This window comes from Polyodon spathula, chromosome 5 (genome assembly GCF_017654505.1).
Source record: "Polyodon spathula isolate WHYD16114869_AA chromosome 5, ASM1765450v1, whole genome shotgun sequence".
Taxonomy (NCBI): domain Eukaryota; kingdom Metazoa; phylum Chordata; class Actinopteri; order Acipenseriformes; family Polyodontidae; genus Polyodon; species Polyodon spathula.
Window position 1 is genome coordinate 77,401,902 of NC_054538.1, and position 24,100 is coordinate 77,426,001.

The 24,100-nt window shown below is 38.3% G+C and overlaps 1 protein-coding gene across 3 annotated transcripts in view; it reads left to right on the top strand.

Annotated features, from left to right (window-relative positions):
* Nucleotides 1–16,227, top strand: part of LOC121316344 (S1 RNA-binding domain-containing protein 1-like) — a 106,493-nt gene extending 90,266 nt beyond the window's left edge. For 2 of the 3 annotated variants that reach the window (XM_041251407.1, XM_041251409.1), the window contains 4 exons: nt 1,587–1,763; nt 3,905–4,099; nt 11,926–12,110; nt 14,053–16,227. In XM_041251407.1, the coding sequence (XP_041107341.1) occupies nt 1,587–1,763; nt 3,905–4,099; nt 11,926–12,110; nt 14,053–14,345 (850 nt within the window). In that variant the 3' untranslated portion in view covers nt 14,346–16,227. The remainder of the gene's footprint in view (nt 1–1,586; nt 1,764–3,904; nt 4,100–11,925; nt 12,111–14,052) is intronic. The other variant, XM_041251408.1, reaches the window with a different exon arrangement.
* The last annotated feature ends 7,873 nt before the right edge of the window (nt 16,228–24,100 follow it).

Below are 24,100 nucleotides of genomic sequence, written 5' to 3' on the forward strand. Positions count from 1 at the left end.
TTAAAATTCTCTAAAATTATAGATTTTAGATGTAATTTTTTAATTGTTATTATAAACAATATATTTTATTCATTTTATATTAAACATGTTTTTCAGAAGTGCATCCTATGACTGTGGTTATAAACACTGGTTTAAAGCTGCTTTGTATATCGGTCAGTGCAGAGACCCGGGGTTTGGAATAAACAACTGACCTTGCTTTTAATATATATATATATATATATATATATATATATATATATATATATATATATATATATATATATATATATATATATATATACTTATAAATTCATTATATATTGTTATATTATATTCAGAATATAGTGTAAAATTACATTGTCCAGAAGAATAACAAGATAAACAAGAAGATGTGTCTGCCTTTTTGCTGTAACGCTCTGTCCCAGTCTCAGATAACCAGTAGCCAGTTCTCAGATAAAACAGAAGTTATCCAGGTTTTCTTGTTAGCCTTGTAAATGACAGGCATGGATTTCACTCCTCATGTGGCGAGGGTTTGGAGATTTGCCGCTGACCATTAATTTTCATTTTCTGCTGCGAAACATAACTGTAAGTCTCCCTTTAAATTTTTTCCTTCACTGCAATTATCACCAGAAAACGCCAATGTTTTGTGAGGCAAAAGGTGTTATAAAAGGGCACTTTCCTTGGCATTAAAAATATGTTTCGGATCCCAATCGGCTACCATTGTAAAGACCCACGTATCAACTACATTTTTATCAACGTCGGCGGCCTCCCCACACTGGTGATTTAAAAATGATGCCATTTCTTTTCTTTCATCTCTCAAGCCTGCCGGTGCTGTTGGTTTCACAGTTTTCACAGCCCAAAGTGTCAGCAGGTTGTTGAGCTTTTTCGTGAAGGATAGGACCACTCAGTGGTAAGCTTCTGGTATGGGCTGATTTAATCCACTGAACCAGTGCTCTACTTGGGCAAAAGTATATGTTCAAATTCATTTGGCAACTTTATGCCTGCTTTGTGCAAACTGCCTCACGATCTTGTCTGTTCTGCATTTATTGTCCTTTTCGGTAGGTTGCATTCCTTCTCCACTTCTGTGTTTTTTTACCACTGGAAATGTAATTTTATCTTCGATACTGGGCGCTTTTCATTCACTGGTAGTCATTCTCACAGGTTGATGAGCGGTAATGATTTCTCCTTTGATGTCTCACATGCCACCGTGACTCGTTTACTGTCCCGGATGTACCGTATTTACCAAAATTTCTACCTGTGGAACAGGAAAACTATGTATTAAACACAAAATACCTGCCTGTGGAACAGGAAAACTGTACATATTAAACTGTAAATATGTTATAAGCGAGTCCGTTTCAACCAGAGTAATTCTCTATTAAAACCCATGCTGTTTGGCAGGGACATGCCTCTTCAATACGTTATAAACAGAACTCCGTTCTAACAGGATCCGTTATAAGTGGTGCGCACCTGTATGTATTTACAATGTCTGGAATGTTTTATATTTTCATTCCAGATTGTTACCTGTGCAGAGTAGAGTCGATTTAATCTTTCATTTAAGAGCACCGCACTCAATATTATTAAGCAGCTTGTTTTTCTTTCTCTAACAGGCATGTTGCAGGGCTCAATGCTGGTAGAGCAAAGAACATTATGGAGTGGCGTGAGAAGAATGGACCATTTATAAACCGTGGACAGCTGAAAGAAGTCAAAGGCGTGGGTCCAACAACCTTTCAGCAGTGTGCTGGTTTCATACGAATTAACCCAGAAAACCTGAAGAGCATTTGCAGGTATAATTAGCTTATTTATGAAACGATCACTGTTCCAAATGTTTCTAAACATGAAGAGGAAATATGATTTGTATCTGAAGATGACAAGTTACTTATAAATATACATGCATATATTTAAAGAGTAAGCAGCTTGAAGTCACGTTTTCTTTTTTTTCAATTGCTCAAATATTGTTTGTTTTTGTCTGTGTTGTGATGCATTGACTATTCAGAAGATTCAGGATTCAGTTCCAGGTGTCTACCGTAGACAAATGTAAGATAGGCAGCCAAAGTGTCTTCATATTAGTAAGCGCCAGTACCATCTAGTGTACTCTGTGTGTTGGCAGCAAAACAAAAGCAAACTTGATCCAAAGTGACAGATCACTAGATGGCGCTGGCTCTTTCTTCTGTAAAAGCCACATTGGCACATATGTCAATAGCTGCCAACTACAGTAGAGCTGAATAACAGTGAGAGTACCTTGACACTTACCAACTTATATAATGAAAAACACAGACTTTATGTAGTTATAATAATAAGCAGAATAGGTCCACACATCATAAAAAGGCAAGGGGCCATTAAAAAAAAAAGATTGAAGGTGAAGGTACTTGGTATACCCACAAGCTGTACCACTTGTATTCAGCTTTACTGTTGTTTTTTGTAATGGATTGTGGATTCCGAGAATACAACCTTCTCACTCAGTATTGACATTTCATTTCAATCAATGCAATACAGTACACCACACTGTTATATGTGGCCAGTAAACATTAGTCGTCTAGGATTATACCCATGTCCAAGACAATACCCATGTACAACCATGTCCAAAATGTATTTATTTATTTATGTATTTATTTATTCCCCTTTTAATTTGAAATGCTTTCATAAAAACCTTCTTGGATGTATGACCATAGAAAGCCCAACAGCTTCTCTATATCTTTTATCTGTTATTTTTGCCCATTTTCTTCTTTTTTTTAAATTGGTATTTTATATTTTTTTTATGTTCTGCACGAAGCATTAAAAGGTACTGGCAGAAATGAAAGCCTAGGCACAATAAGCAGTTTGTAGCTGCATTTCTTTTGTTTGTTTGCTCTGTAAGCCCTAGCTAATCATATCCTCCTTGGCTGGAGCTGGTTGGCTCAGGATGCAGAGGGAATTGGAAAGGTCTCAGGCTTACCTGGAGTTCTTACAGGGTTCAGAAGTGAAGTGGGAGTGATTAGGAATACAACAGGGGATCACTTAATGAGGTGTTAGTAGAGCAGTTAAAGAAAATGAGTGGAAATCACAGCTTAACCCCACCGGAGACCAAAAGCCCCCTGACACACAAGTGAATGAGAAAATAAATAGAAACAGTTTATCTTACCTTTACTAATCACAACCAGTAAACACAAACACATCACAACATGTTATTCATAATTATTCCCCCTTCCCTAAACTGCAGCGACATGTACAGACTCCAGTGCACAAATGACACCTGTGCACACTTCCTGTGTATTTGTTTGTTTTCACAGGAAATAGGCCCTTGATATTGACATTTACAAAGTGAGGTGATTCATCTTGGCATTGTTTTACTTTGTGTTACCTTCATCCTAATTTTTTTTTTTTTTTAATGTCTTAATATTATTATTAATGAGTCGTTTTAGCAGTTACTTATTTAAAGCTACTACAGAGACTTGGGAGTGAACTGTGCATCAGAACTGCTGCTGCAGAGTCACTTGCAATAGGTTCACACAAAGTGAGTCAGTGGTTGATCTGGGATTGAACTGGGAGCCTCCTGGTAACAAGCCCCTTTCTCTAACCACTGGATGATGATGATGATGATGTAGAAGTAGTAGTCGTAGTAGTACATGTGCTCACTCTTTCCGCAGTATGTTTTCCTACTGTTCTGCGATCTAAGATTGCAGAGGCAGCCAGAACATCAGTGTCATGTACCAAGGATAGCAGGGTATGGTATTTCTATAGTAGATTTTGCAAAATTTGAGTTTGTGCCCAGAAGCTTGAGTGCAATACTGTACCTACTGACCCACCAACAACCCTAGCAGTGGATAGCGGCATTCTCCCTATGTGACAGTCTGTTTTGTTTGTTTGTGTGAGTGTGTGGTAATAGGGTGTTAAGCACAAGCACCAGTTCTAAATGTTCCTCTTTGTATTTTTGTGTTTTTCTTCTCAGCAGTCAGCAGAGTGCCGGCGAGGCGGGAGGTCAGGCATCCGGAGCGGGTATCCCGAGTGCAACAGGTGCGGGGGGGGCAGCTGGGAAACCACCCAGCAAGAAGAGCAAGAGCAAAACAACAGGCATCGCTAGCCAGCAGCTCAACCCACTGGATCAGACCTGCATCCACCCAGAGTCATACGATATTGCCATGAGGTGAGTCCCCGGCTGCAGAGAGATCTCTCCCACTGCCATTCCAGGTTTAGTGCTGTGGAGACAGGGCGTCACGCCAAGACTGCAGCATCTAAAGGTGGGTGTCTGTGCGTAAACCAGCATGAGCAAAATAAAAGTGAAGCCATGCTGATAATCTTGTGTTGAGCTGTTAGGTTGGTTTAAATTTTAATTAGTAGTTGAAAACAGTGCTTTTAGTCATTGTAAGTATTCAGCTTAGTAGTGTACATCTACAGATACAAATCAAATATTATAAATACAGATTTAAAAAAGCCTGCTTTCTCTCATTTATACATGAAGGGTTTTTATAGTGGTGTTTCAAATTAAAAGGGGACAAAACATCTTGGCTATGCTGTGGAATACTGATAATTTAATTGGGGAACCTTGCACATTGCAGCACAATACAGTACAACAGTGACATTTACAATGAACATGGACTTACAAGAGGGGGAAATACACTTGAAAGTTGGGTTAATTCAAATAGGAAGACCACTAACTGTAAAACACCACCAGGATAACGGGACAAACTAACTAACGAGTTCCCATCAAAGTGGAGCAGTACTGTAATGGCAGATTTCTAAACCAACAAATAAGCTTGAGTTTTTTCTGAATACGGTCTTCTGTTCACATGTGTAGCCCTGAAAGTATATTTTGACATCTTCAGCTGTTATGCATGCTGAAGTTTGCACCCAGTTGAGCAAGATCTTGATTTGGCTTGAACCCCAACAGATGGGATTCTACATGTGACAGAGCAGCAGTGCTGACCCTACACTTGAAATCCGAATATGTTTGGCTCCTAGTTCAAGGTAAACAGTATGTGTAAGCTACTGATAGCACTGGACAGCTTGCTTTAATTTGGTTAGCGGTGGTGCATTCATTTTCGCAAAGGTATTCCTTTTTATTTTATACATGTTTTTCCCCTCTAAATTTGACTTTTTCTTTTTTAATGGAATGACATAAAATTATGTAAGCATTGTTGATTCTCTAACGCTTGTAATATGTATATTCCCTTTCAAGAGCAGAATGTAACCATTTCCGAATGGGTATTTACCTCCTAAAGACCTGAAACGTGAATAAAATGTAACAAAGCTGCTCAGCCGAGTCTGTGACGCAGCAATACCCGCTCCCAAGGGTATAAAGGACTGCGCGCTGATCTCGGCACCATTTTTCCTTTCAGGAACTGACATGACAGGAGAGCCTATTCAGATATGTTCTTGTTACTTTTTTTTTTGCTATAGATAGTTTTACTAATTTACATGTATTCGTGCTCTACAGCCTGTTGTCTGTTACGGCCCGAGGCCCCAGCAGCCTCAAAGATTGGCACAGCTGGCTTCGCCGCGGAGGCTACAATGGGTTCTGCCACCCGGCTCAGAGGCCTCAGGCCAAGCCTCATTCTCCTCTGAAAGATCATATGACTTTGTCAGTTTCTTGGGTATTAGATTCACTTTGAGTTATTGTTTTTTGGTACACTGCTGTGTTCTCTGATTCTCTCAGTTAAGTTCCATTACCGACGTTGTCTATTAATTACACGTTTCATTGCCATATTGTTTTAACCCCTGACCATATCAATTAATCAGACCACACACTTTGATGTAGTGTCTACATCTGGTACATATCTACAAGCCTTTAGATATGCCATTCCCATTGCATTATGCCCCTATGCTTTGTTTTCATTCACAAAAACTCCCAGTTCCCACATTCTGCTTAGAAGAGGCCCCTGATTGAGCGATTCTCCTACCCCAGCTTTTATCTGAAAGCCAAATGTTCATAATATTAATAATTATGCAGAATCTATTTTCAGTTTGCACATGTAGAGAAAATCACACTTTACTCTCTCCCTCTGCACAGATGATTGTCCAGTTGAATATTTACAGGACCTTAAGCAGTTGGGCTGAATTGAATTCAGATCAACAAAGGCTAGCTCATTGCTGTTTGATGCAGCGCTTCACTCTATCCTAATGAACAAGTAGAAATGAATCCCACAAAGTCTCCTGATCCAGACACTGCCAGTCTAACTGTTTGCTGATTAAATATAATTTGGTATAGTTTACTTGCAGTTCATGCTGTTTACAGTGTCCATTTTAAACCTGCTTCACACTTACAAATTTTACTTTGTAGCAACTGTATTTCAGTTGTTAATGTAGTTTTTAAAAAAAACTAAAATAGTTAGAAGTTATATATAAATACGCAGATAGAGAGGTTATACATACCTGGAATATGTAAATAAGGAAACAAGTTTCATCAACCCAGGCCAGATTTCTCATAGAAAAATCATATTCTAATAAAGCTGTTAAATATAAACCAAACTCCATAGAAAAAAAATAGTTTGAGACTATAATAATTTAGCAAATTTCTAAAAGTAAGAAAGTTTGCTCTTAGAAATGAATGCAAGAATAATCTGCTTAAAAATATACAGTACTTATCAAATAGTTTTGTATGCGTTTATGTAGCATATCTGCATAGACTTTAAAGCTGTCTGCCTCTGACATGTGCTGTACGAGTACTCAGACACTCCAGATCTCACAGTACTGTACACACACACTGGGTGGAATTGCAGGGCCTCTTCCCCTTGTAATGAATGGTCCAAACTGGTATTTGAAAGATTGCTTTATAATGACGCTCCCAAGCTTGAGTGGATCTCAACAATCTGTATCCCTTGATTCTACAAAAGCAGTAGACACAACTACTTTCCATAGCTTTATTACAGTAATTAGCAATGCCAGCTAAACCTCATATACAAATGTCTTAAAATACTTTTTTTTTTCCTGTCAAAGCTGCAGTTACCTGTCAGTGTCATACTCTTTGAGACAAATAATCCTGCTATTTCATACAGCAATAGACTAAAATTACACCTTCAAGCTCTTTGACATAGATGTAAAGATTATGTACCTGTTTTCAGATGAGTATTATGTACAGTATTAAATCGGTTTTAACCAGCACACATGCTGATGCTAAATTGTTCTGTTTTGAAGGCCGTTGTGTTGCATCATCACTCATTTTCATGGTGCACTGCAGGGGGGTGTAATGGAGTATCACGTTGCATTAATGTAATGAACCAGATACTCTCGGATAAATTGTGTTGCTGGGAATGATTATATAAACAGAGAGGAAAGGTGCTCTTCACTGCTTTGTGGCATCAAGGGCAAGCACAACAGCACAGACAGGTTTTCTTTATTGATACGTTTCAATGTTTGCAATAATCAAGCCTTAAAAAAAATAAGTCTGTTTTTTTTTTTTTTGCAATTTATTTTCACTTCAACTTTTGTTACATCTGCCGCCCCACTGTAGATTTACTAGATATACTTATTGCAGATTTTTACCCAGCGCAGATAGGCTCAAGGGGCTAGGTTAGGGGTTATTGGAGCTTTATTGAACTGTATTGTAATTTAATGTTTGAAGTGATCAGAGTTAACATTCTACAGCTTAGTGCCCCCTGTACAAGATACACACTGTTTTCTATCTGAAGGATGATCAGCTGTCATGTGCTGTCATTAAATCTTTTATTGCAGTTGGTTCAGTAGGTGTCCCTGCCCTTCTGCATACTTTAGAGATGCATTTGTAAATGTAACTGGCAGACTGAAATATGGACACACAGTTATGAAAAGTTTGCAGCAGCAGCAGTGTGTATTGGATTGCATTGGAACAAAGGCAGTGGAGAGGGTGAGCCTGCACGCTGGGGTGCATCTGGCCAGGCTCTCTTTGGGGGCCCACCCTATAGAAACTGCAGACAGGGTAAGCGGTATCTTCAGCCCATAACAGAGCTGTTTTTCATTACAGGGAAAAAAGGAAAATATAAAAAAAGAATTTCAATGCATAATACATTAAACAAAAACATACAAATGGGAACTGGGGGAATATAACGTTATACCAGAGGGAGAAGCATGTGCAATCTGAGCCCCGGTAAAATCACTGCAAACTGTGCCACAGACTCGATACTTGCACACAAAGCACGACATAATGTTTGCTACACATATGTGGTATATATATTATTTACCAGTCAGATTATTTTTCTTCTTGCTTAAGTTTGTTGTAAAATTACACAACTACAGTACTGTACAAATTGTCTTTGTACCCTTGGTTTTGTTTTACCCTTAGATTTTATTTTTCTTTTTTTTCCAGTTTTGAATCTTCCCAAAAAATGAAGCATTTGGACAGGGATTTAGTAGTGGCATTTAAAAATAGCTTGAATCAATACAATGCATTACCACGACTCCCAACTCTACAGCACTGTTATTGATTTTTCATGTAAACTAAGTGCCCTCTACAGCCACATTTGTTAAAGTAAAAATTATCCTTTTTTTTAATTATTTACAAGATTAAACATGTTTATGAGTGAGGCATGTAACCTAAGGAAAACATAAATTCATTAGAAAAGTAAAACAAAATTAAAATATAAATTTTAGCCTTAATTTGTACCAGATCAAATCTCTAGCTGCAGGGCCACAGAATGCAAGATATTGGGTAACAAGACACCACTACTGGCATTTCCTAGTACTCTGTTTTATCTCTACGAGTGGGGGTTCCTACTGGGGTAGTGTTTTGAAATTTCAATAATATATTTGATTTAAAACATGCCTCTGTTTGCAGTGCTTTGCAATCCACTCGATCTGCAGTGTGCAAGGTTACATTTTTAAAATTAAGATTTTTCAAACAGCCCAACTGATGCAAAGCACATTACTGATTGCATTGCCACAACAGTGCTAATATTGTGCTTTGCAAAACTAGCAGAATGTGTGATTGAGCTAGTATAAAACCAAGTGCGTGTCTGCAACAGAAACCCATTTGCCAGTTTAGTAATGCAGGCATTATTCAGCAGCGCGAGCCAGGAAGTTTGCTGTTCATGGGGATTGTCAAGTTACATCTGCTGTGCCAGTCACCGCTTGGACAGCTGTTGTCCGTCACTGGCGTCATTCTGCCATGGCACTGCACATCCATCATCGCTGCGTGTCAACAGCTCTGAGTCAGCTGTGCAATGAATTCCACACTGCAGCAGCATACTCAGGGTTTACATGTCATGCTGATGGCCAGATGGCTCAGAGACTTTGCCTGCGCTTTCCTCCTCGGGTGAAAACATTTGTCGGATTGTTACTCCACGTGTATTCGTTGCTCCCATTTAAAACACAAGCAGTATGGTCTTGATTGGGACTGCTGTTATTCCCCGAAGGAATTCTCTTCTATACAGTATTCTGTCCCTGCAGTGCTCTGTTTAAGTTATATTCTGACATCCCCATTACTTGTCTTCAGCCCCTTTTTCCTGTGCACATGTTGTAACATACCAAGTAGTACCTGCAGTTGTACCTGGATGCCTGGTAAGGTAAATAGTTTATCTTCCCAGAGTTCAGTGGCCCTGCAGAGATTGCTTCACTAATGTAACTTGCAGTGTTTTAGGTTTTATTTGTGGAAACCAATGTCACATAATAGGAAACAACTATGAATGAAGAAACTTTGAAATCCAAAATTGAATTATTCTTAGTATTCATAGCACTTCATTTGCATCAGCATAACATTCTCTGCATAAGTTTGAAGCCCAGTAGAATGTGTTATCAAACACCCATTGATAACTGACACTGAAGCGGGTCCTGTTTTATTTTTATTTTTTGAATATCAGAAACTCAGTACGGGTGATGATTACATAAGCATTCTACTTCTTGCTGATCTTGCTGGAGCATGTCGTCAAAGTTTGTATAGGTTAATATGTGTCTTCTCATCCATGTGAGAGAACTGTGAAGTGCCAGATGAATGGTTGTGCCACACACAATCCCCAAACGAACCGCTTTGAGTGTTTGCCGCCTTCTAAATCAGGGGTGTCCAAAGTTGGCCCTTCCACTACTGGCCTTTGTTCCATCCCTGTTTTTATTTAAACCTCTATCCAGACCCTGAAGCAGTTAATTATATCATCCTGCCTGTTAAACCTGTAGTAAAATGGTCCACCAGGACAGTGATTAGACACCACTGTTGTAAATTGTTTTGGCATGTAAGTTAGTGTGTACTTATTTATTAGCCATATTTTGAGATGTGCTTATCAGATAGTGATGAAATCTGGTCTAGATATTATGCAAGACAAATCCTTGAGCTTTTTGGTTATAGGTTGTTGGAGGTGCAAATGAATGTCAGACAGGTAATAATCAATAATAATCTATGCACAGAGAACATTTTATTTAAAGAGTAAGTAGCAGGGTTTTGAAAAAAAAAAAAATGTAAAAGTATTGTGTCCCCACTGTTTAAATAATATACCTGTAATTCTTCTTTTCATTGTTAACTTCCTGACAATGTTTTACACTTAACATTAAAGTCTGTTTCAAAGCTCTTTTCAAAATGTCCGCTGTAGTGCATTAGAGGACAGAGCTCAAACAAAGTATGCATAGACTTTACAAAACCCCTTGGAAACAGCGGAAAGTGTGTGTGCTCTTATTTTTATACATAGTAGTATATGTAATAGTGATATATGCCTATTAACAAAAGAAACAAAAAAGATGTTGTAAGCCTTCAAATACAACTGAAACCATGCTTGTTCTAGTAATGTAGTGTTTACATGAAGCACAGCACCATGGCAGCTAATCGATCAGGTGCAAAACAGAATCAGTGATCAATTCATTTTTGCTTGTCTGGAGAGAGTACAGTAGTATCTGATGGACAGGGACACACTGCATACAAGCAATATTTAACCATTGTTATTTTGTCTGGGGCTTTAGCTCAGCTTTACCATGGCTGTTGTAATCATGCAAACAGATTTACTGAAGGATCTGTATTCCTTTTTGTTTTGTGAATGGAATATATCTGTTAGCAAGTACACAATTAGAGCTCAGCGAGGCCACAATGTAAATGTTTTTGAATGCCTTTCAGGATTCACCTGTCAGTGGGGAAAATAAGTGTGACTTTATTTGCCAACAGATTGAGAGGGTAATCCCTGATCGCTTATTATTACATTGGTAAACAGAGCCTTTGTGAGTGTCAATAAAAACTAGTGTACTGATGCTGTCCAAATAGAAGTTAAATACACCCTGAAAGCAGCATAAACACAGGCTGCTTACTGTGTGCTCACTGCTAACATTCGGGTGCCCACATTGCTTTATTTTTAAATGTAGTAAACAATTCCATTCAGTGTTAGCCTAAATTGAAAAGACCAGATGCACGCAACAGATGCAGGACCTGCAGTCAAAGTGTACTTTCTTAATGAGCCCCATAGTTAAAACCAATTAAAAACCATTAAAACTAATAACACATTACAGCTGAACAAACAAGTAGGCATTGTTTAAAAGCAGGTTTCTAAAGAAAACATCTGTAGGATTTTGGGGGCTCAGTAGGTGGTGCACTTGGCTAATAGTGCCAGGGGACTTTACTTTAATCACATACACACGCACGCGTTCACACACGCGTATACACATACGGATGTGGTCCAATAAGGATGCTGTCTTGATAAACTGAAGGGTTGTCAGCTCTGTAGAATTCATAGATGGATTTCAGTTCACCCTTCTACAAGTGTCCCTGTAAAAGTATAATAAAGTACAGTAAAAGCAAGGTAAAGCATGGGTAAGCTTTGTAAAGAATAGTGTGGTATGGTAATGCATATTAATAAACCTGGCAAACCAGGGTAAACTGGAAAATCATAGTATAGCTATGGGAGAAAAGCAGGGGAAAAGTGCAAAAACACAATGTAAAAGTGCTGTGGTACTTTTATAAGGGACATGTCAGCCTCTGGAAGCTTGGCATTATAATTTTTATTATTTTAGATCATTTAATAAGCGTACCATGTTTTGGTTGATTTTTTTGAGTTGTGTTTTTATTCCCTTTCTCCCCATTTGTTTTTTTAGGTTTCTTGTGCTCATCGGTGGAAATGTACAGGACATAGGCAAACCTGAAATGCAGTCCAAGGTGAATGCAGCAATCCAGAAAGAAGGGATGGGAGAAGTTTGTCAAAAACTAAACACAGCACTTCCAACCCTGCAGATCATCATCGATGGCCTGACTCAGCCACAGGGCTTTGACATTCGACAAGGTAACACACACCCCTGGAGAACAGGCGTGGCTTGCTTGTTGATTCCCCTCATTGTACATTTAAAGGAGTGCCATGCAGCTTCCTGGATAGGATGTCTATCATATTGATGTTGAAATGTATGTATCCATATCAATGTATTACAGATGAGTTAATAATAAAGCAATAATACCAGACACTGATTTGATTTGATAGCAGTACTGCCATTTAGTTCCAAAACTTGTGTTTAAAAAACACATATTAAGATATGAAGTACACCATAATATGAAACATTTTTGAAATGAATGAAACTAAATAAGCATGTTTGTTAAAAGGTGTTGTAATTAAAGGTATAACATTAATTCAATCATTTAACCCTTAATAGGCAGTGACATGAATAATGAATACCCAACTCCTTCAGATTTCTAAATCTGTCTTTCTTATTCTTATTAATTAATACTGCTACAGCTACCATTAAACAATTTTGCCTGCAGTCGTTTGTCCAACCGATAAATATTTATAGCCTTGTGAATATGTTAGTATGTGCATTTCTCCTTGATTCCATCTTTGATCAGACTGATAGGCAGGATTTATACCAGCTGATTTACCACTGCAATGCAACTACAAAATAATAATAAATAAATAAACATGTTCACTGTTGAAATTGAAAATCTATTTAATATCGTACAAAGGCTTTAAATCAGTTTACATAGCAGAGGGCTGCATTGCAAAGCCACCGTGAAACGAAATGTGACCAAATTGCATGGATTGCAAATTTCAAGCACCTTTTTCAAGTGCATTTATTTGTGTTGCAGCCGTTTCAATATTTCAGCTTAATAAATTACAAACTTAATACATTTAAACCATTTCTTAACATTTACTCCCTGTCAATAACTTGTAAAAACATTAACCCAATGCATTAGCATGTATTCCTGTTGGTAGTCACAGTAACACTCAATTTAATACATTAAAATAATCAAATCATTTACTACATAAATGGTAAAAGTCAATTGAATACATTTAACAAAAAAATGCCAGCAAGTCAATTCAATAAATTATACAATTAAATCATTAGCATTTTTTCATGTTATCAGTGACTATAACAAGCTGTTCAATGCATTGTAAAGAATATCATTACCATCTATGCACACGGTATGTGGGGTGGACTGTTTGTAGGCTTCCTTAATCTCCAGTCGATTACTGTATTGAGGTGATGGGTATTCTACATTTACAGTCAAGTAAGTTGTCTCTGGCTAGGATTGAGTTATTGCAAATAAACAGTGCTATACAGACTGCTTCAACAATAATCAATTATATCTTAATCTTTAAAGGAGAGTAAATTATATCATTATTTTAGAAACAAATATTGCTGCGTGGTAAATTCCTCTCCGCTCACCCACATGTTGCTCATGTTTTGCGTGTTTTGTTTCTCGGTGGCATTTAACATTATAGTCTTTCATGACTCCAATGGACTGTTTGCACAGAAGACAGAGGTTTGCCCTCCTTCTCAGTTACGAAATATGTTTCTGTGCATTGGTCTTGAAATGTTCGAAACTCCTCTTGCGCATTTCGTTTTATTCCTGCTGCTGTCGTTTCTTGCGTAACTGAGTTCGCTGTCTCTCAAACTGTAAGGCTGCTGTAAATCAAGTGCTTGGCAGCTGCTCAGTTCATTGCTGGCCACATGTAAGGTTCAAATTGAGAGACGCTGCAGCTGCTCTTTGGGCACCCCTGCTTTAAGTCATTAATCAGGTTATACAGATAAGTGTAACCTGAATGCACCTGTTTGATAATGAATAGGGTTTTATCTTCAAGATTACTAATAAAAGGCATAAGCCTTACCTAGTTATACTCAGCATCACTGTTAGATGCCTGTTCTTCCCTGTTTAATTTAATGTTTTCTTCTTTTCATCTTTTTTTCTAATACTTAATATTGTTTTACTATTTTCATCTTTTTTTTTCCTTGTAGGTTTTGACACACCTGACTTCAAGCGAGGCATTGTCTCAATAAACGATCTGAAACAGGGCACCGTGCTCACAGGAAGGGTGGAAAACGCTGCACTTTTTGGAGCTTTTGTGGACATAGGAGTGGGTCGATCTGGCCTGATCCATAAGAAATACATCACAGAGGCCAAGCTGCCCCGGGACGAGAGGCGGAGAAGCTTGGCACTCGGACCCGGAGAGAAGGTGGAGGTCAGGGTACTCAACGTGGACGTGGCCAGAGGCAGAATCGGCTTGGATCTCATACGGGTTTTGAGATAGAGTTCTGGCTCTGAAGGGCCTGAGCAGTGCATCTTGGAGCGCTTCAGACTAAACTGCTACTGAAGAAAAGGTTGTAGTATTTGTACGATAAAAAGGTGGTGATGATTAGTGCAAAATAAAGGCAGTTACCGTGAACACCGTGTAGACGGACAGACGCAATCAACGCATAAGTGTCCCCTGAAGAAAAAAAACATGGCAAAGAAAAGGGCTGTCTTTGGCCATAAAGTATCTCTGTCTTTGGGGAGTTCTAATACATGTTTAATAAGTCAAGGGGTATGTTTTAGACTTTTCTTTTAATGTTGAAACCGTCTTTTATGTTTTGCCTCAGATCATTCCTTTGTAAATTGGAATTAGATGTGTGTTGAAATGTTGTTGTAAAGAAATTCACTGATATTTGTTTTCGCTGTTGTTCTCTCTGTGCGAATGGCTTGCAGTCTAGTCTTCCAATTTGCTAGACACATTGGAGTATGCTGAAAGGATAAAGGTTTTCAACGATTGTATCCCACAGCGGACAATTTTAGTTGTTATGACGATTCATTAGGTTTCAGGTCAAATTTTGATTTTTAAAAAATTAAAACCTATCCTTATTACTGTATATTGCCCTAGCCAGAAACAGCAATGGTTTGAAAATACCAAGATAGTTGACATTGTGGTCTGTTTTTATTGACCTAAACGTTTTGTTAAAAAAAAAAAAAAAAAAAAAAAAAAAAAAAGTAAATAATTAAACCTTTCTATTCTCATTGGTGTATTACATATGCAATGCTTGCCACACTCTGGAGCATTGGGTTTACAGTCCAGCCTCAGAAGCAAACACAGTGCATTGCTCTACGTGCTGCCAACGTGATCTTGTATTATGTGTTAATGTAAGGGGGTCTGTTAACATTAATATGGCATCTTTTCACCTTACAAAAATACTTATTTAAAATGTGTAAACATAGGAAATGGTATTAACGTCTTTGATAGTTGTGTGTGAAGCATGAATGTTCTGCTAGATGTGTTTTACAATACAGATGCATGTAGTACAGCAGTGGTATTGTGTAATGACATACATATGTTATACTGTAGCTGTAGTCGTTAAAGTTTGAAAAAACAACATTTACAGCAGGCTCTCTTTTTTTTTAGCATACATATTTTCACTAAAGTGTTGATGCATACACACTGTACAAAACATATCAAATACATTTAGAATGTATAGCTTGTATTATAGTTTTTCAAATTACTGTTTTTTAGTTGTTGTTGTTATCGCATCCTAAAATGGTTTGTTTGATTGTCTCTGCAAATAAGTTGGAAGAAGCAGAAGAAGCAAAAGAAGAAAAAAAACACCACCACCACCGGGAGTGCAGTCAGTAAATTGGGGCTGGTGGAAGATGAGTGCAGTGATTTCCATAGCTGGTATATATTGCCTTGTCTAACAAGCTGTCCCAGCTGAATTCAAAGTGCTGGCTCCCCGAAGGCTCCCCAGCTGCACTGCCTCATTGACACACTCAGTGGGTAGGTGCAGATGCCAGACTCCAATAAACTGGAGGCCAAGGGAAAACACAAAGGCAATTATTGAAGGCTAGTAATGCACTAATCAGGCAATTTCAAAATGAATCCCATATTCCCTTATTGTATTATCTATTCTGTTTATATTTATTTAGCGAACTGCTGCTAAAATAAAGATCCTAGCCTCCAGCCCATTAACTGCTCTCTAAGGGTGTTCATTTAAAGAGGGGGAGAAAATGGAGTGTGTCTGATAGTTTGCTTTGCTTAAAACTGATACCCAGAAAGAAACAAGCAAATAAATGATACAAGACGGTACATGCAATACAGAGACTGCCGTTTTGAATTTAAGTGAACCGTACTGTTCTTGTTTCAGCCATAATTGTAATATTTATCAGCATTTGCATTTATTGTATTTTGGATTAAATTTTTTTAAACTAGTGCTTCTGTTATATTACAATATACATTTGGGGACAAAGAATTTGGAGAAAATAATTGATTTTAATTTAACAGAATTGTTTAATTTTACAAAATAAGCCATGCCATCAGTATCTACCGGCAGTAAAGCTGTGTATCTACTGTGATGGACTAGAGCAAAAAAAAAAAATTGGCTTTATTGAAAGTGATAAAGCTGCCTAAGAGATGGACTAAATACAAAATTCTTGTGTGGTTACAATTATATAAACACAATGATTGTTAGCTGCTTCATTGTCCTACTACATCTAAAAGTACAGATCTGCTTAACAAAATTGGGCACCATCTTATGATTTTGCAGTTCCCATTGTGAAATGCACAATCAACTTGCATTTTACTATACCATGCAGGTAGTGTGATAGATTCATCATGCTAGCATTGCAACCTAACCTCCACCTGCATTGTAGAGGCACCTGTGTGTTTAGAGGGCTGTGCATTTCTAACCCTGATATCTCTAGGTATCAAGCAGGAACCCACAGACATGCCTTCACACATTCCCATTTGGACAGGGCATGGTCTGTTCAGTCATCAGGAGAAACACCATTGTCTGGTTCAGCAGGGGGCACTCTCCCTTTGAAATGAGTCATTTAGAATACTGTATAAATATCAAGTAAATGAGGGGATTCTGTCAAAGCACCGTCCTCTTCATGATTTACTTGTTTTTATTTTTTGCCTAAATTAAGGAAAGTCAAATCATGACATTGTGCAGTGTATGCACTTTGTTTAAACAATGTCTTGGTGCTGACACATGGACTGCTGGAGGGCAGGAACATGAATAAGATAATTGTGTGCCCACGCTGCACGCATTACCATGTAATGTACTGCATTGTGACTTATTCTTGAGCACATTAGTTGTAAGCTAGGTTTCAAAAGGACGTAACTGAGCCTTGATTTTGTCATGTTTTTGTTTGGTGTGCTCATGTGAGTGATGAGGGACATGGCCCTCTAGAGATTGAACATAGAGTTTTATCAGCATTGCTGGTCTGCCTCAACATACAGCAATGCTGACTGCTTGCTGGTTCTCTTCCTGATTTCAGGGCAGAGAATACACAGAAACTCACAAACATAACAAAGACCACCAGTCATATACCCCCTGCCCCCATTTCTGTTCATTGGTGATACATTTTGTGCAATCTACAAAGTGATGGAAGATTTCAGGCCAGAATTGTAATAATGCAATGTACTGTAGCTATCCATTGACACCCCCCCCCCCCACACACACACACACACACACACCTTTAACCCGTTAAGAACAGTGTAATGAAACGTGTCTTGGAGCTATATAGATTTGTGTTGATGCCACTCTTGCCTTATAAAAAATGAGTAAATTCATATAGCAAGGCTGAGGTGCTGAGTGACAGACAGCTATTGTCAGAGGTGGCAGATACTGCAACGCTCATCACAAACTAGTAAAGCAGAGTGGTGGAAACGAGGCACTGTGTAAAGGTGATCTGGCAGTCACACATCGCCGCAGAGCTGCAGCTCAGGAGTCTCGGTGAACGGCAAGAGCTTTTTAGCACGTTAGCTTTGAAATAAACCATTTTTTGTTTTTATTGTCACCAATTTAAAAAAAGGCATACAAATAGAAAAGAAGGAAAAAAATTAAACCTGCAGTAAAAATTATATTTATATGCCTTTGCATATTCGGTGTCAAAAAAAGCGATCGAACTCAACTGTTAGAGCTTATCGGCACATTTCATCTCAACTTCATTTACATGCAGCAGTCAACAGAACATCCCTTATCTCTCTCAGATCACATGAGATAATTGCTTTGCCTGTCTACGGTGAGTGCATCAGGCAAACGATAACAAAATAGCCCAGGCTATGTGTGTGCAGCACTTACCTTTTATGGGATAGAGATTAATAAAAGCATCCATTCGATGATGTGTTATGAAAGCTGACAGCCCTTAAGGGATACGACTGTGGTAAGTAGTAAATATTAAAATTAAGTTTGAACAATGTTGAAGTGTCGGGGGAGGCCTGGGGCAATAATATGGATTAAGCAGTGATGTGTTTCCTTTGGGGGGGGGGGCAATCTTGTTATTTAATAGAGAGCACAGCCTTACTTCCTTCTATAATTAAAACTGGAATTTGTTTGAGACATTGCTGTAAAGTAGTAGTAGATCAGAGATAAACAGATGAAGAAATGCAGTCAGATGAGGTCTGTAAGACTGTCTGTGGTGGTATGTATGGCTTCCTCCCTCGTTGAGTGAATACTGTGTGTAATGTAACCCCCATCTCCCCTCTCCCTGCCCTGGGAGAAGGAAGCTTGACAATGAGCAGATTTTATCATCTCTTCTGTAAACACAGTGGTGCTGCCTCAGGGCAGGTAAGCAGGGGCTTCCACTGGGTACAGACTTTATTAACAGAGCTTCTAAAAATACAGCTACACAAATTAAAAATATTGACTACTGCATAAGCTGCTGATTAGAGAAGGCAACAGGGAATGAATTTAACTAACCAGCGCTAAGATATGAAATTCATTAACATTTATATAGAAAAAGTGTGTGTGGACTACTGGTGTAACTATATTATAATAATGGCCCTTTTCTCCATCTCTCACTCTCTCATTGTGTTTGAGATAAGTGAATAACGAATGTAAACTGATTATATGGCTAATGTTATGGAGACAAAATGATATTACTTATTTCAGAGATCACAAGATTAACTACAAAGTTAGAAAAGTAATATTTTCTTTGTATCAAATACCCAAACTTGTTTTAGAGCAGCACATGAGCAGCAATGTGTGTGTGCCAGGTGAGTGACTGCTAGGTATATAAGGCCTAGATCAGTCTGCTGTTAATGACCAGAAGTAGAAAAATCCACAGTAGAATGATATACGGATTCTCTTAAACAGCGTTGCCCCTTTTAGAATTATAATTAGTTACAAGCCTATAATAGTGTAAGGGCATTATAGGGCAAACAGGAGCCAGGACAAGACCACCTTATAATTGATTCTGTGGTATAAAGGGGCTGCAATGTATGCAGTCAGAAGTAACTGAAGAAGATTCATTGTGTCTCGGTGTTATATCCATATGCAGTTGTGTAATTATTACAGTAAAAAACATTGATTATGCGCTTCATAAACATCACCACAAAGTTACTGTACATTAACTACTGGCTGTGATTTCAATGTAGATTGAGTGCCTTCATCCATTTATTCACATTGCAAAATAATTTAAGCAGCAAAAAAAGGAACAGAAAGTATTGCTCTGTATGTATTTATGCCTTATGTACCGTTGAAAATGGGTATTCAACACATAGCAGATCAGACCCAGCCCGTCTGAATTATCAAATGAACAAAAGACACGGGCAGGGCAGGGACACCCAGATTCCCACTATAATGGTAGACTGAGTGTTTCTGGGCTGAGGCAAGCGTTTAAAACCTTCAATATTTACGCTCCCTTGTAGAAACGGTTACTTGCACCTCTGCCCCCTCCTGTTTCCAAGGCACTTAGTACTACCTGAGAATCCGGAGTCTACCTGTGAGTGACAGCTCCCGGATCCCTGGGAGGATTCTGTTTGCTTTTTCTTTACAGGTGTTCTGATAGCAGGAGTTACTAGCATATCTCTACAGCGGAGGTTGGGCTGCATTAACAGCACATTCATGCACTTTTCAGTTTTCTCAATATACAAAACACCCTACCATGCATAGTTTTTAAAAAATATACCCCCTCTCCCCCACCCCCCTGCTTCCGTTTTAACCCTCTTATCTCAAGCACATTGATAATGTGAATAATCCCACTGAGACATATAAAAAATGAAAACCTGAAAGGCAAATGAAAAATATCCCTTGTATGGTTTTATTAACTTTTTCTATTTAATGTCAATTTGAGGTACACACATACACACTGAATAAACTATGCTTGTGATGGTTTTCATGCAGTGCCACTAGGAGGTATACCATTGCCAGATTTAAATCTGCTGTATAACCAGTGGTCACATCATTTAGCTAAGTCTGCCTGCAGTGAATACAAAAACTGTGAAGTTGACTTTAGAATGAACCTAATACTAGCGCAGGAGAAAATGTAGCGGTGTGGAAGAGAGCTCCTGTATAAGTGCTCACTGATGTGTGGATGTGCACCATTCAACACCTGCTCAAAATGTATATGAATTTGTGTCAGAAAGAAGGCAAAACTTGACACAATTTCAGAGACAAAAAAATAATAGTTAATATACTACACAAGCTTTTTTTTTTTTTTTTTTTTTTTACAGGCAGCAGATCTAAGGATTTACGTGAGGTTGGCAGCCAAAGCTTCTTGGTTGAATTGCACTTATTGTGATGAGCTCTCTGCTGAAACGGCTCACTTCACTGGCATGAGACTGAAAGTACCATATATCAAGAGCAATTGAAAAACAAAATGGTCACATTTAACAACAGCTCATTAATGTCAGCTCAGCATATCATTTCCCTGCAGCCACGAATGAAAGATACTCCCAGCCTCCAATAAAACTGTCTTCCATGCTTGTTGACTAGAGCAGTGACAGTGAATAAATGTTATTTTTTAATCACATTTCCTTTTAATTATGTCTTTTTTTGTCATTGTTGTTTATCATTAACCATTTACAAAAATGCATAACAATACAGATTAGTTTTCAGATTTGTAGTTTTTAGAGTTTAGAAGTGGTCTAGACAGTCCCAAGCTCTGCAGAACACTGAAACAAATCCTATAACCCAGGCTAGATTAAATGAATGAGTCTGTGCACTGTGTGCTAGAAGGGCTCCTAACCCTGCCACCCATAGTGTAAATCTGGATGCAGACTGAACACTGAATGAAGTACCAGTTGCACATTAATGTTTCAATGAAGCACCCCAGCTGACTCAAAACTAACACACTACTCTAAAAGCTGAGTGATTAATTCTGGAATGTGTTTACCATGCTTTCGCTCTGCTTCACCAAGATATACTGCAGTAAACTTTTAACAGGGTCAACATGATTATGTTCCAGCTAGTCTCTAAATATGTAACTTGAATCCGCATTGCTCCCCAGTGTCCACTAAAGGCAAACCACGCAGCCAGTGAGAACCATTCTTTTGTCTTAACAAATCCTCAAGAATCTAGAAGCTGGCTTCTCCTGTTATGCATGGGTCTGTCTGCAAATGCTATTGAAACAAACTGTTCACAGGATCTCTCATGCACTGTATTAATACTGTAACCCCTTTTGCACTTGGGGTTTGTAAAGACAGTGTGGCATCCACAATTTGGGTAAGCCGTGCACTTTTATTCTTGTCAATGTATGTATTTATCGAAGAAGAGAGCTCTTGAAAGCAACAGCGTGAAATATATCACAGCGTAAACTCTAATTGAACATCATCATACAAAAAACAGGAAGGAAGCACAGCCAGAAGATGTTAAGTTTTTGAAGTAGCATTCCCAGCCTTGTCCCAGTAATCATATAGTTCCAATTGCACAGCTTCTCATTATAAGCACAGCTTCTTTTCATGGCTCTGGGTGCTAGGTTTAGCTCCTCGGGATGTATTTAAGGAGCTGGCACCTGTCATGCAGGATACCCAGCAGCGCTGGATACACTTCACAGGACTCACCGCTAGAAGGAGACCAAACCTGTCGCTAACGGAATTGTGTTAATTAAAGATTGGAATTAAGGCTTTGAAAATGTGGCCCAATAAGAAGTCTCATAAGAACATAAGAAGAACATAAGAAAGTTTACTAACGAGAGGAGGCCATTCTGCCCATCTTGCTCGTTTGGTTGTTAGTAGCTTATTGCTCACAGAATCTCATCAATCAGCTTCTTGAAAGATCCCAGAGTGTAGGTTCAACAACAGTACTGGGGGTTGTTTCCAGACTCCCACAATTCTCTGTGTAAAAACAAGTGCCTCCTATTTTCTGTTCTGAATGCCCCTTTATCTAATCTCTATTTGTGACCCCTGGTCCTTGTTTCTTTTTTCAGGTCAAAAAAGTCCCTAAGGTCGACATTCTCAATACCTTTTAGAATTTTGAATGCTTGAATCAGATTGCCGCGCAGTTTTCTTTGTTCAAGACTAAATAGATTCAGTTCTTTTAGCCTGTCTACGTATGACATGCCTTTTAAACTTGGAATAATTCTGGTCGCTCTTCTTTGCACGCTTTCTAGAGTAGCAATATCCTTTTTGTAGCGAGGTGATCAGAACGGAACACAATATTTAGATGTAGTCTTATTAATGCATTATATAGTTTTAACATTACTTCCCTTGATTTAAATTCAACACTTTTCAATATATATCTGAACATTTTGTTGGCCTTTTTTATAGCTTCCCCACATTGTCTAGAAGAAGACATTTCTGAGTAAACATAAAAAGCAACACCTTGCACTTTTTCTATTAAATCTCATTTGCCATGTGTCTGCCCCTCCTCCTATTTTTGTGTCATCTGCAGATTTAACAAGTTTGCTTACTGTACCAGAATCTAAGTCATGAATGTATATTAGGAATAGCAGAGGACCTAATACTGATCCTTGTGATACTCCACTGGTTACCTCAGTAAGTTTTGTTTTCTACATGTTAACCACTCCCTAATCCATGTACATGCATTTCCTTGAATCCCAACTGCATTCAGCTTGAGAATTAATCTTTAATGCAGGACTTCGTCAAAAGCTTTCTGGAAATCTAAATAAACCATGTCATATGCTTTGCAATTATCCATTATCCAAGCAGGTTAGTTAGACACAATCTCCCCTTCCTAAAACCATGGTGACAGTCTCCCAGGATACTATTACCATATAGGTAATTTTTAATTTGGGATCTTATTATAGTTTCCATAAGTTTACATATAATAGAAGGCTTATTGGTCTGTAGTTACCTGGTTTGGTTTTGTGTCCCTTTTTATGGATCGGTATTACGTTTGCAATTCTCCAGTCTGTTGGTACAACCTCTGTGTCAAAAAACTGTTGATTGATCTTGATTAGCGGCTTGTAAATAACTTATTTTATTTCTTTGAGTACTATTGGGAGGATTTCAACCGGTCCAGGGAATTGGTTTATTTTAAGTCTATTTCCTAGTCTCTTTAACACTTCTGCCTCTGTTATGTTAAAGTTTTTTAAGACTGGATATGAACAGGTTGACATGTGAGGCATGTTGTCTGTATCCTCCTTTGTAAGAAAAGTAACACTATGTAACACAATTTTTGTTCCTGGGTAGTAAGAGTTATTTCCTAATTGCTTATATCTCAAAAGTATAGAAAATGGCTATTATTCCCCACAAACTTTGCTTTTGTGACCAGGACAGTGATATTTTGAAATTTACCTATTTTCAATGAGAAAACGGGCGCATTTGTGTCTTTTCATTCACATAAAATCAGAAAAAACAACATATGAATCCAAACTAGCATGTATTTATACTAAAGTAATACAAAAATGACTACAAAAGATTTAGAAGTGAGTAGTTTTTCGAGATTTACGATTATACTGTAAATCACTTTCACGAATCAGCCCCCAAATGTAGTCTCCCATCATGTTCTCATTATACTGTCCTTGGTAGCGGCATTCAAAGTCCAGTATATCCTGGTGGAAGCGCTCACCTTGCTCCTCCGAATACGCTCCCATGTTCTCCTTGAATTTATCAAGATGAGCATCAAGGATATGGACTTTGAGGGAAATCCTACAGCCCATTGTGCCGTAGTTCTTCACTAGAGTCTCAAACAGCTCCACGTAGTTTTCGGCCTTGTGATTGCCCAGGAAGCCCCGAACCACTGCGACAAAGCTGTTCCAAGCCGCTTTCTCCTTACTAGTGAGCTTCTTGGGGAATTCATTGCACTCCAGGAACTTCTTTATCTGTGGTCCGACGAAGACACCGGCTTTGACCTT